Genomic DNA, 13,358 nt, shown 5'->3' with positions numbered 1-13,358 from the left:
GATTGGGGTCAGCTGCTTGTAAAGGAGACGGACTGAGGCAATTCTGAGCCAGAACTCTGACCAGCCTTCATCAGCCTGGTAGTCCTCCCATCAGTCTGCCTGCGGCCAAAGAGCTTGCGATCTGGGGTAGGTGGGTGGATGATGGGAACTAGTTCAAACCAGTTGGTGGACATCTAAACGGAAAAGGCTGGCATAGAGTGCTTTCCCCATACCTGTGAGTCAGTTGGAATGTAATGACTGAAGCTGCAGATAGTAGTATCTGACATAATACATGCACGCGGTGGCCTATTAAAATGCAGAAAGCCATTGACTTGTCTGTCATATAAAACTTTGTAATTTGGTGGCAGCTTTTAAAAGTGTTCTTTTTACCACCCTCAAGCTTTTAAATGGCCACTGACAACCTCGAGGCCTCAGATGGTACATCCCTGTCAGAAGGAACAGCCATAGCCTTGCTCTTCCATTCGATTAAGAATAAACAGCACTCTCAAATCATTAAAGTTGAAGTTGACTTTACCAACAGTTAAATATGTTAAAATTGGAATGACATGATAACTCAAGGCCCAGGAACTGATGATGTACTTCCCAGTTCAGACCAGGCATGAAATCCACTTACCTTTGCTACCAGTTCAGAACCGGAAGCATGCATTGCGGCGCTTGTGCACATACACAGAGCGTCCCTGATGATGTCTGGGCAGGTGGGCGGAGCCTCCCGCTGCCGCCATTACTGGTTCGCCCGAACCGGGACAATAGCACCTCTAGTGCAGACTGATCTAAAGTGAGTGTACTTATAAAGTCCCCATGCATGATGATCCAATATTGCCTTTCCTAAGTGGGGAATAAAACGGCTCGTGCAAACTCTTTCCTGAGAATTCTAGCTGCCTCCTATATATGAAGTTCCATTCGGGCACCTGAACTTCAGGGCTTGGACACCTAAACCAAAAGTGGAAGATGGGGTCCCTAGAACTGTAGGATTCCCCTCCCCAGTCAAACAGGAAAGATGCAATTTCCTATTATGGGTACTGTAAAATGCAAACGGTTTTCAAAATCTGGGGTGAAATGCCAGCCCACAAGATAGTTTTGCCTACTTTGCTCTTAAAGTCTTCAGTAGCCCTCTTTCCCTGGAGAATTATTAAGGGTAGGCTGTTATGATCCAGAGATTGTTCATCTCTGGTCTAGAGGCAAATTTGCAGGCACGAGGTTCTGCTGATCTGCTTTATGTTTGCTCCCTACTTCTCTGGATAGTAAAATATTTGCCTAATAGGCATGAGGGTTTTTTATTTTAGAAAATTATCAGATGCTGGGAAATCTGGTCAGTTTCTTAAGAAACCTTCCTAGGGAAAGAAGTTCTAATGAAGTTTGACTGAGGATGCAGAAGGAGAGGGGAAAAAAATAGTGGGTGCAGTGTGGCAACATAATTACTCCTTTGATCCATGATTTATTCGAAGGAAGCAGATCTGGAGTATATGAAAATGGGTCATATTGGTGAGGTGCATTTTTCTTGAGGCTTGGTGAGAACGGGGCCCAATGTAGCATTCTGCCAGATATGATCCACCAGCTCAGATTGCAGATGACCGATTTGCTTCCTTGAATTGATCCTTCCCTCCCCCTGACTAAAGTAGAAAGTAAAACGCCAAAGACTGAAACCTTGGTTTCCGTGAGGAAGAGCGGTAGGTAAGTAGCATGGGATTGGGTCAGTCTTGAGATCTCCAGGTGGATCTAGAAAAAGCTGTCCTCAAAGCTTTTAAAGATATGGCTGTGGAATATTAGTGGCCAATGAACAGGATTAAATGGCATTTTCAAAAATTCATCAAACAGGCTTTCTGTGGTCTCCAATATTTCCTTACCTCACAAAAAGACTGGCAACTTATTCATAAGGATGAATACAGTTTAAAAGTAAGCAAAACTGCACATTTTGCTTAACTGATAAATTTTGGAAGAGCTAAACCACTGCTTTCAGAACATTGATTTTTTTTTTTAAAAAAAGTTGCAGAATCCACCCAGGGTAAGGTAAAATATTTGACGTGAGCTGTGGATGAACAGCTAGGAATCGCTGAGCCAAATCAGACCAGAGGAATTTCTGTACCACAGCCTGATTGTCTTCAGCATTGATTCTGCTCTACAGGATCCAGTGAGATGAACTTAAATATAGCCTGTTTTCCGGGTAGCTCCAAATGAATAAACTACTGCATATTTCTTGGGAAGCCCTAGGCCTCTCTTGGAACTATTAATTTTCACTACCTTGGGATTCATTTTCATTATTAATTTTCACTACCTGGGGATTTTACCACTTCTTCATTCTGGACTTGTAACCATACTGACAAATTTTTGCTACTTTGGAGGTTCATATTTGAGCATTAATTTATAATTAGATTAGAACCACCAGTAGTTGTTTGCTGTTATCTCTTACAAAATACTATTAACAGCAATAACTCTTAGACTTATATACTGCTTCACAGTGCTTTTACAGCCCTCTCTAAGCGCTTTACAGAGTTAGCCTATTGCCCCCAACAATTTGGGTCCTCATTTTACCCACCTCGAAAGGATGGAAGGCTGAATCAACCTTGAGCCTTATGAGATTCGAACTGCCAAATTGCAGTCAGCAGAAGTAGCCTGCAGTACTGCACAGTGCCACCGTGGCCCTGTTGTAAATATTGTGTGTTCCGTGGCTACTTCCCACAGAACATACAGGCAGGAATAATTGTCATGGTTCGCTTATCATGCTTAACTATGCGCTTATTGAAACCTACGTAGTTTTAGCACAATATGCTGAGCCACGATTGGACTAATAATGAACTAATAAATATCAATTAGTCGAAACTGATTTGATTCACACAACATGCTAACCAACTAAGAAAGCCACAATTATGTTTTAGCACAATGTCTAGACTCACTTTGGGGGTCCATTTCAAATGTAAGTTGAGATATTTGCTTGCTCCATACAACAGACAACTGCTATGGAGATAACTCTTCTTTTGGCACTTTTTTTTTCTTTGCTAGATATGAGAGATATGGTAATTATTGCTTTTTTTTTTAAGGTGGTCAGAAACACCCAGAGTTTTGTGAGTTTCAGAAAAAGGAAAATACAGATAAAGTTTGTTTGGACATACAGTGTTGTTTCTGCAGCTGAAGTATAGTATAGTGTCATAGACCAGAGGTCCTTGAAAGAGCCTGTCCTTCTTTTCATGGTATGCTTACTCTGAAGCCATTCTACACTGCCTGGAATGAGTTAAATGTACATTTTTCAATGCTTTCTTTCTTTTTTTACTCTTTCCTAAAACGGCAGCTAAAGCAGGGCTTTTCCTTCAAATAAGTTTAATTTCTAATTGGAGTTTGTTGCATGAAAAGAATTCAAAATAATATTCCCCCATCTTGGGGTGGGTTTTTGGGGGGGGGGGGCTCAAACTACATTGCTTGTTGGCATGATTTATTCTGGCTGAACGTATTTACAGATCTGGCTTAAGGAGCAAAAAAAGGAGGAAGTACTAAATAGGTCAGTGTCCTAGTTACTCTGACAACATTGTCGTAGCAACCTTGTGAAAATAAGAACACAATGTACCACAAACTGCTAAATGTTTTATCCTAGCTTATGGTGTCAATTTTGATATCATTTATAATTGATTGCATCCTGCAAATCCAGGAATCTGGGTTAACTGAGTAAACTATTGGTTGAGATAATTGGCTGAGGATGTAATTGAAACACAGCAAGTTTTTGTAATGTGCTTTTTAAAAAAGCCATTGTTGTTATGACATGGAATCTTTGTATAGGATTCCTCTTTGCCAAATGGGCGCTGTTTCCCCTAAACTATATGATGATCTATTAAGTGGACAAATGGAATAACTACTAAATTTTGGCTCTTCCCATAGAAAACATTCAGACATATTCTTTGCTCACTTCACTCCAGTCACTTTAGGTGGCTCTAGCTGGAAGGGGACAACTCTCCAATAACCAGAGCTTTGAAGTTGCCTTCCCTGATCCAAATGCAGTAGTCAGGAATAGAATTTATCCCCTATTGTATTTTCAGATGTTACCAAACCGCCACTCCAACATTTCCAGCCAGATCGGTTAATAATAAAGGATGCTAGGAATTGTGGTTCAGGGCTGTTTGGAAAGCCACGGATTACCCATTCTGGCAGTTTACCATGTTGGTCTAAGTAAAGGCGCCATGCTTAGCAAAGCTATCACAACCATCTAAGAAGTTGAGCTGAACTCAAGTTACAAAAAACCAATGGCATGCTCTCCAATCCTGCTAGATGGCTTAATTGGCCATCAAAGAGATCTTTCTTCCTAGGGATATCCACAAGGTGTCAGCAGTGTAAAAATGGGAGTGCAACTAGGTGACCATGCCCCAGTCTTTCTACATGAACCTAAGAGGGGTAGGACTTTGATCCTCCCCGTTGTGCCTGCCATTTTGCCCCCATCCCTGGTGCCCCAGCTGAATGTCTTTGAAGTCCTCGTTAAGTATAAAGAATTTGGGAAAACTGTAATAGGCAAATATAAAAAACAAGAAATCATGGGAGTTATATGCCTCTGATGTAATGGTCTCTTGCTTTCCAGGCAAACTTCATTTTCTAATCTATCCAAACTTGAAATGTGTTTTTTGTTATTCCTAGCAGATGGAATGTCCTAAGAGTTGACAAATCTCCAGGTCCCGTCCCCGACTGAGCTCAACCATTCTTCTGCTTTTTTCCAGGGTCTCAGCTAAAGAAAAAGGTTCTTAAAGCAGCAGAGAAAGTGCCACCCGAAGACTTCAGCAGCATTTCAGCTGTGATGCTTTTCTAGATTAACGGAATCTTCTGCCTGCGCTTACAAGATGCAGAACAATTCATGGCACTGAGTGCACACGAAAGACGGGGCTAATTTTCTCAGATGTGCCTTTTGGTTGCCTGATGCACTTTACCAAGCTAAACTTGGTCACCCATTTTAAGATCTGCCTCACGTACGGAGCTGAACCATAGGGGCCCCAATAGCAGTGAATGGCTCATTTAGATCAGGGCTGTCAAACTCGTGGCCTGCAGGCTGGATAGGTCATGCGCTGGCCAAGCCCATGCCCAGTTTAGCGAAGGGGTGGGGAAGTTGTGATACAACACGAATTTGACACCCCTGATTTAGATGATCAGTTTTATATCTTCCCAGAAGAGTAAAGGAGCTATTAGAGCCATTTTTTTTAAAAAAAAATGAAGCAATACCCTTAATCGATTGTCTCAGTAGCCTGGTGTACAATTTGAATTCTAAGGTTTGTTCCTAGTGTTTGCCAAATTCTTCCAGAAGTCTGTTACAAATTGCAACGCTAAGGACCAACTTCAGGGCTGGACTTTTTTTTTCTTTTTCTTTCTCCTTCCCTAATTCTGTTTTGTTTACAATGCAGCTGGGGTGGGGTGGGGGGAGCAGCTGATTTTGTAAGTTCAAAAACTTGTGATATTAATGTTAATTACAGAATGGTCCTATGTGGCAGTATGAGTGAATCCAGAAAAAAAAAATCATGTGTGAACCACCCTTGGCCCCCGATTCTTGTGAACTGAGATTGATTCCAAACCACCATTCCGTTTCTGATTGACGTCAGAAGAGCTGTAACTTGTCTTAAGTCTTTGACTTTGCTCCTGGTTCCACCTGAGAATCTGTAGCAGAGACTAACCCAGTCTAAATTCCATGGCTTCACTTTGCATCGCTTTCCAGAGCTGAGCTGGCAAAAGTCTGGCCTGGGCAAATCCAGACCGTGGAGATCAAAAAGACAACAACATATTGACTTTTCCTCGCTGTCCATTTCCGTTTCTCTTTGTGCACTGAGCCTTTTCCCTCCCCCGTACAAAAGGGAGAGACAGCATTTCTTTTTACTCCCTATCCCCAGCCATATATTTATGCAGAACTGTAGCATCGTATCAAGTATTAATTGCATTATAAAGGCAGTGTTGAGATACGTTATATGGAACTAATGTGTTACATTTTAAATATACTCACTTAGGCAGCTTTGTATATTTTATTTATTCTTGTAAAAACATAATACAGATTTCTAAAGCAAGCCAGCTCAGGTGTCGTCTGATCATTTAAGCAGAATCAAAGAGCTGCGTATCTTATAACTACTCGGATCTGGGGGGAGCAGAGGGCGGAAAGGTGCGCTGGCTTCCCTCACCTTGCCTTGGCTGGTCCTTATTGGCCAGACTCTACAAACCTGTCTGCAAACATTTTTCTTTATGCTATGCAAATATTATAAGCTGATCAAAATTGTTATAGGGGAAAAAATGAAGCGGGTTTTCTCTCCACTTCTTTTTTTTTTTTGAAGAAATTCGTAGTGGAATGGGGAGATAGAGACTGGTGAGGAGACTGTCCCCTGCAGAAGTTAGCAAGTCAAACATGTAACATTTCTTCTGCAGGGTGCACCGCCTCCTGAAAGCCCCAAAGATGTTGGGAACTTTTGCAGCTTTTCGGAAGCCACTGAACGATAAAAAAACCACCCTCTCTTACCGCTGACATGCCAGAGTTGTAGTAAAGATTTGGAAAGGCTACCGCTGGCCCAGTCTGTAGTCCAGAGGGAGTCCTGCTCTTGCAGCGGGCCTTGCAGAACTTAACGCACACATTGAGAGATAAAAGGAGGAGTGGGCATCTCAGTCCTGCTGCTTGGCTCGAGAAGCTTCTGCGTTCGCACGTAAGACTGCCCCAGGGCTTGGATAAGGGCGCTGCTGGAACAGTGGGCCGGCAGCTGTGGTATCTGCACCAGTCTTGGCTTCATTTCGCTTGGGCAGCCCCGTGGACCAGGTTCCCCTTGAGAGGTAGGAAAGATGCAGAAACAAAGTTGGCATCATTGGCTGCTCTCCGATCCTGCCACTGGGCCCTTATGACTTTGCCTCTGTTTTCTAACTTCATCTAGCCTTGGTCCTACTCCGCTGCACCCACTCTGCTACGTAGTTCTCAGCTCCTAAAACAGCCTGAAGTGCTCGGTGACTTTTAAAATGCCATGAACCACAGTAAGACACCAACTTATGGCACCAACACTTGAGCGTCTGATCGGTGTAAGTTGGAGAAAATGAAAGAATGTAGTTAGAGACAGAATTTCATTTCCTTATAACCCGTCTTTTCATAGAAAAAGCAAGTTTATAGTACCGATAGATCATACATGCGTTGATACCATTTATGTACAAACGTTATAAAAGTCTGCTAAAATATTGAATGGATAATTGCCTGAATGCATCTCATTGATAATTCCCGCAGACTGGGGAACATCTGAAACTTCCATAATATATCAAATCCGAGCAATGAAAGGTGTAGTCCAAAAATTAGTTCTGATTAGTGAAATCTCTTTAAGATCCAGCTACTCACAATTTCTTTTAAAAAAAACCTCCCACTTCCTGTTGTCTCTTTCAATCCTGGAATTGGAAACATTTGTCCTCTCCCAAGGGTCTACTGCTGATCTGCCAATCTAGCCCCCTCTTTCTGCAACGATACTCGGCTTCAGCAGTAAGGGGGAGCTCTCTATTGAGCAGACTCACCGAGGTGCATCTGAGTAAGCACTGGGGTCCATGGGGTCAAGTTCTTCGTCCTTTCGGCTCGCTGTAGAAGACAGACAAGAAGGATGCCAGAGGTTTTTTTTTAAAAAATCCTTTTTATTCTTAAATTTTTTAATAAGTTTTACAATTATCACCCCCCTTACCCTTCCCTCTTCCCCCATCCCTACCCCTCTTCCCTCCCTCCCTCCCAGAGCAAAATACAGGGTATAAACATTTAACAACCATACGCTAACATAAGCTAACTAATTTTAACATGTTACCATTCTTGTGCTTTAACTCCCCCTTTATTAAACTAGTTTTGAATAAATTGTAGCATTCCTTATGCCTTCATTCATAAGCTAACTGAAATTTTTTAGTCGGGCATTTGTTTTGAATGTAGTCAATCCATCTTCTCCAGTCCAGTTTGTATTTCTCATCTGAGTGATCCTTCAAATACGCTGAGATTTTGGCCATCTCTGCTAAGTTTACTACTTTTAACATTCATTCTTGGATAGTGGGCAACTCTTCCTTCTTCCAATATTGCGCCACCAACAATCTTGCTGCCGTCGTTAGGTTCAAAATCAAATTAGTCTCTATAACAGTACCAGAGTTTGATAACCTCTTTGGGGCTAAGAGGAATCCATTCCTCCAGGAGATACTGTAGGGCGTTAGCCGAAACACCTTTGGGTTGCGGGGGGGGGGGGGGGATATGTGCGCTTACCTTTTTTGCTCTTAGGGTAGGGGGCCAGTTCTTCCCGCCGGTGATAGCGACGCTCTTTCACCTCTTCCCGCTCAATCTTATCATGGAAGCGTTCTGTTTTGCTTTCAACATCTAAAGGAGATGAATAGTTTACTTTGCATTTTCTCAACAGCCTACCACTTGCCTTTTTCTTCTGTTTTTCTTTTGGTTGTTCTTAAAACAATAATGTATGTAAGTAGACACCGGACTCCAGCATATACAGATGGTCCTTGGTTAGAGACCACAATTGGAACCAACAGCTTAAGTGATTGCTACACACAACTTTCCGTATGATCTTACTTCAGCGTTCCTTTGCTTTACAAACCTCTGAAGGTTGTAAATCCTAACATTGGTAATAAAGTTACTTTTTCATTGCTGTAGCTAAATAAGGCAGTCACTAAATGAGGACAACCTGTAAGTGGAGTTCCTCCTGCTTTGGAAATGTTTTTGAAAACTGAATTGCCCACAAGCAGCAGAATTAATGGCCACCTTTTACCGCCTTAACAGCTCCAAAACCAGTTAAGTATCAAAATGGCGGTATGCATGGCTCCTTGTGAAAGAAAGGGAGAGAAGGTTATTCAGTCAGTTTTAATAGCTTTTCACTGCTGACGAACACTGCAAATACAATCATCTATTTCCTTTCATATAAGATGGCCCACTGACTACTTGCTGTGGTGCAACAAGCAACTGTGGCAGAGGATAGATGAAGCTATCCTTTTTCACAAAGTGAAGTATCATCTGTTAAATGAGCCCAAATCAAATTGCTGGCAATTAACTCCACATTTCCATTATCACCTCTCTTCATGATTGCACTTATCTTCTGTATGTCCCCATGTTTTGAGGGAGAGAAGGAGGGAGGGAGGGAGAGAGAGGGAAAGAGAGAACAAGAACTGTGGCTCACTTTGCTGGCAACAAATAAAGTGGGAGAATCTGGTATATTTCAAGATTTTAGATAGCTATTTTTTTTTTAACTTCTGATATTACAGTTGAATGTTTTCCCGCCTCAAAGTGATGGAAAAAATGCACCACTCAGTTTCAATCCAAAAGAGATCTACAGTTTCTTCTTCCTTTAAAAATAGAGGCGGGATCATACCAAGACTCATGGTTTCACTTTATTTAACTGAGTTGGTTCCAATTGTGGTCTTTGAGGACTACCTGTATATTCTTATTACTTCTGCACATTTTTGTTTAAGAACAGCCAAAATAAAAATACCAGTGCAGAAGGGGTGTTCAGAGGCCATATAGGTTGCACACCCCCACTTTGTAGCCTTAGGCATACATTCATTCTCACTAGAGGCCAGATAAAATCTTCTGTGCTTCCGGAGAGTAATTCCCCTATTCATTTAAGACCAATTTATAGTTTTCCTATTATGATCTATACTTATACCCAAAACACTATATAAAACAATTTCTTACCTAAATTGTTCTTCAGCTTCTTGGCTGCTTTGGTCATCACAGAGTTGGGATCGTTAGGCGAGAGCCATGAAACCAGATCACTTTCTATGTTCCAATAATAAGGGAGGCAGCTAGAAGCAGAAGAGAACTATATTTGTTACCTCTAGAGCCAATAGCAATAGATCCAAAATTCCCCCATTCTCCAAAAACCCTGAAATGTATTCTCAACACTTTTTGTCAAAAACCACTGGCATTTAACTTCAGAAAACTGAATTTATTTTAGTTAGACTGATATCCTACTGTTTCTTTCCACTATACCCTGCTCACAATTGGGTGTTGCTTTTAGGATTAGCTGTCAACTACTATCAGGCATGCAAGAAATAAGCTGCAGATTCTAGAAAGATCAAAATGACACAGGCAATGATGTCCCTGTGACATGCTATGAAAACAACACTTGGACTTTTAAGCAGGATAGATAGCTTAGATCAGGGGTGTCAAATGCAAGGCCCATAGGGTGCTTAGATCCGGCCTGCGGGGCCACCCTGGAAACAGCAACGGACTGCCCTGTGGTGCCTCTGGCAGTGAAAATGGAGTTTGGGAGGGAGCAGGAGGCCGTCGCAGCCACAAATGGAGCCTGTTTTTGCTGGCAGAGTACTTGGGCCACTACAGGCGAACAACACGAGTAACGTCGAGCTGGCCACACTCCCCCCAAGGTAAAACACAACCCTGATGCGGCCCTCAATGAAATCAAGCTTGACACCCCTGGCTTCATTAAGAAAACAAATCCATGGCTCAAGTAACATATTAATTCAGAGTTTTCACTGATTGCACGAATGATCAAATTTTGGACACCTTATGCAAAGACCTAGCTCTCTTGAAAAGTCTACAATGTTGGCAAAGGTGGGAGGAAGCAGAGAATGATCAGCAGCAAGCTGAACAGACTCAATTACAACAGTAATAGGTGCATGAATCACCCTTCATTCAGGAAGACCTGAAGGACCAAGCTGGAGAAAGATTATCCTAGAGAAAACCTATTTATGTGATCACTAAGATCAACACCAACTTCATGACGCATCACCACCACCAGAGCCATTACAGCTTAACTTTTCAGAAAGGCATCTAGCTACTTCCACACCACATTAATTGATTTTTGCGTTTATATCCTATTATATTAATACTGTATGTACCACAAGTCTTTAGATTTGGAAACCTATATGTCATAGTAATAATACTCTGCTGGACCAGAGATACAAAAAATAATAAAAACTTTGCCAACTCATTGATGGCTAAACAGTACCTGGCAGCCGTCCAGAACCACCAAATCTTTTCTCCTTTCAGAGATCAGCTAACACAGGGGTGTCAAACTCATGTTGTCACCGCAGCGTCATATGACGTATCAGGACTTTTTCCCCCTCTGCTAAACCAGGCCTGGTCAGCGCATGACACATCCGGCCCATGGGCCAAGAATTTGACAGCCCTGAGCTAACAGAACCAGAAACATGTCCCTGATTGGGCACCGATGAATAGTGGTACCAATCCTGCGAGCACAGACTAAAAACACTGTGATAGAAATCATTAGCAGGACATCACTATATGCTTACCAAACAGGGTCGATGACTTTGTACCAGTTTGGTGGCAGGTTCTCCATTCTTGTGGCTTCATAATCAACGTGATCATCATCATAATCTTCTGCAATTATTTCCTCTTCTGGCTCTTATGTGGAAAGAAACAGGATCAGGCTTGAAAAAAAAGACGGGGTCAACAGGTGGCAAAATTGCACAATCCAGAATGGATACCAATTTTAGAGAGCCAAAAAATGACTTGGGAACTAACCAACTCTCATTCCTGGGAACTATCCCTGATCCTCATCCTTGGTTTGTAGACAGCCTATACATCTTCCTCCTCATCCCCCCCCCCCCCCTGTACTTACCAGGTTCTACATGCTTAAGCAGGCCTCGCCTGGCTAGGCGGGACTGCAATGCCACCGGCAACGGCATCAGAGTGGAGCAGATGTGCAAATGTTGTTTTTCCAATCACTTTTCTATATTTTGAGCAGAGAGAGAAATATCATAATTACATTTTGCGCTTATCGCTGCTCTTTCCAGAACATGCACTCTCTCCTTAAGTTTTCATACCAGAATTCTTGAATACTATTTCTCAGAATATATGGGATTCAACTTCTAGGGTTGATGGTAGATATAATCCATCAGGGATCACTTTGGGGTGGTTTATACCTTTTTTTTTCTTTTTTCTATCTACTTGCATTTCCCTGGGAATCAAGAGCAATCTTTAAAAGTGTATTTGACTCTCAGCAACTTAATCAGAATTTGGAATGACATAAAATGGATAGCTTAGTGACTGCCCCACTAGAAAAACAAAATAGGAAATCAACTCCATAAGGCGGCTAATTTTTTTAATATTGCGATTGGGTATTGCAACAGAATCTTGCAAGTTTAGCCTCTACCTTAGGAATGCTCTAATCCAATTCTTACCAAGCTGATGAATTTGCTGCCACACCATGTCAGACTACAGGCAGGACTGTTCAGAACAACAGCTCTGATCTAGCTGGTTCAGTTTTCCATATACAGGTAGGCCTCGACTTACAACAGTTTATTTAGTGACCATTCAAAGTTACAACGGCACTGAAAAAAGTGACTGTTTTTTTTACCATTGTGACCTTTCCAGCATCCCCATGATTATGTGATTAAAATTCAGATGCTTGGCAACTGAATCCTATTGATGACCCATTGCTGTGTCCCAAGATCACGCGATCCCCTTTGGCGACCTTCCGACCAGCAAAGTCAATGGGGAAGCCTGATCCACTTATTTACTTAATCAACTGCAGTGATTCACTTAACCGAGGCAAGAGGGGAAAAATTCACTTAACAAACGTCTCAACCGCAGAAATTTGGGGCTCAATTGTGGTCATAAGTCGAGGACTACCTGTAAAATGATCGTATTTACTCTAACCGTGATTTATTTTTTTAAAAAAAGTTGCATTCTGTCCCCATATAATTGAAGAGCACAAATACGAGAGTTCTTTCCATTTTTAACATATTTTATCCCACTTCTAAAATTCCAAGAGTTTAGGACATTTGCACAACGAAGCTCTACTGATCATCACCATCTTCGTTTTCTGTGTCAGAAGTGAACCTTGAAACCCGCTTCATTTTCAGGCTCACAACAATTATCGCAAACAGCCTCAGTGGACGCTTCTACAATTCCTCAGCCTTTACCTTCTTATCGACCCGCAGAGTCACGCAGCCGCCCGCGCGCTCAATAAAACCCCGGCGTCCCCTCGCAAACGGCCCTTCCCCGTTGCCGGATTCAAAGCCGCTCCCGTTGCTCCAAGGAGCCCCCTGCACGTGACACATTCCCACCAATCCGCGGCGCAAAAGGAATTCCTCCCGCTACCCTTTGCACCCCCGCCTCGTCAAACGTCATCGTTAAATGAAAACCAACCGACCAATCCCCGGGGAAGAAGGCTCAATTAGGTCCACCCACTTCGGCGCCCTCTTTGGCCTATCGGAGCTGGTTTGCTCCTCCTCCGGCAGTGACGAAATACAGATCCGGTCGCATCCTTTGATGCCCCCTCCCCCCCCGCCCTTCGTATCTTCATCGGCCGAAGGAAAACACGAAGTCCCGATCTGCGTTGTAACTCCTCCCCCTCTTGTGTTCCTTAGTTGTCAACTCATCAGAACGTTTGAAAACCACGCCCCCTCTGTCGCTTTCCGCTTGGGGGGGG

At 42.6% G+C, this 13,358-nt stretch overlaps 2 protein-coding genes across 2 annotated transcripts in view; one reads left to right on the top strand and one right to left on the bottom strand.

Moving 5' to 3' along the window:
• Positions 1-6,273, top strand: part of SLC35A2 (solute carrier family 35 member A2) — a 15,563-nt gene extending 9,290 nt beyond the window's left edge. Inside the window, exon 5 of the mRNA XM_081954007.1 lies at positions 4,692-6,273. Coding sequence (XP_081810133.1) covers positions 4,692-4,719 — 28 coding nt within the window. The 3' untranslated portion in view covers positions 4,720-6,273. The remainder of the gene's footprint in view (positions 1-4,691) is intronic.
• Positions 5,962-13,039, bottom strand: PQBP1 (polyglutamine binding protein 1). Its single transcript, XM_081954044.1, has 7 exons — positions 12,850-13,039; positions 11,544-11,654; positions 11,215-11,326; positions 9,635-9,744; positions 8,201-8,311; positions 7,483-7,543; positions 5,962-6,757 (listed from the first exon to the last, which is right to left on the bottom strand). Exons 2-7 carry the CDS (start codon positions 11,608-11,610, stop codon positions 6,601-6,603), a joined length of 618 nt encoding a protein of 205 aa, XP_081810170.1. The 5' UTR covers positions 11,611-11,654; positions 12,850-13,039; the 3' UTR covers positions 5,962-6,600.
• Positions 13,040-13,358: the final 319 nt, after the last annotated feature.

Source organism: Natrix helvetica (genome assembly GCF_964273705.1).
Source record: "Natrix helvetica genome assembly, chromosome: 1".
Lineage (NCBI taxonomy): Eukaryota > Metazoa > Chordata > Lepidosauria > Squamata > Natricidae > Natrix > Natrix helvetica.
Note: the sequence above shows the minus strand (reverse complement) of the source record. Positions and strands in the feature narration are given on the sequence as shown.

Excerpts from the sequence above, each read along its gene's own strand:
- PQBP1 (XM_081954044.1), bottom strand. The coding sequence starts at position 11,610 with ATGCCGTTGCCGGTGGCATTGCAGTCCCGCCTAGCCAGGCGAGGCCTG. Across the intron at positions 8,312-9,634 it reads GAAGCTGAAGAACAATTTAG|ATGTTGAAAGCAAAACAGAA; the intron begins GTAAGAAATTGT and ends CATCTCCTTTAG. Across the intron at positions 7,544-8,200 it reads CTACCCTAAGAGCAAAAAAG|CGAGCCGAAAGGACGAAGAA; the intron begins GTAAGCGCACAT and ends TGTCTTCTACAG.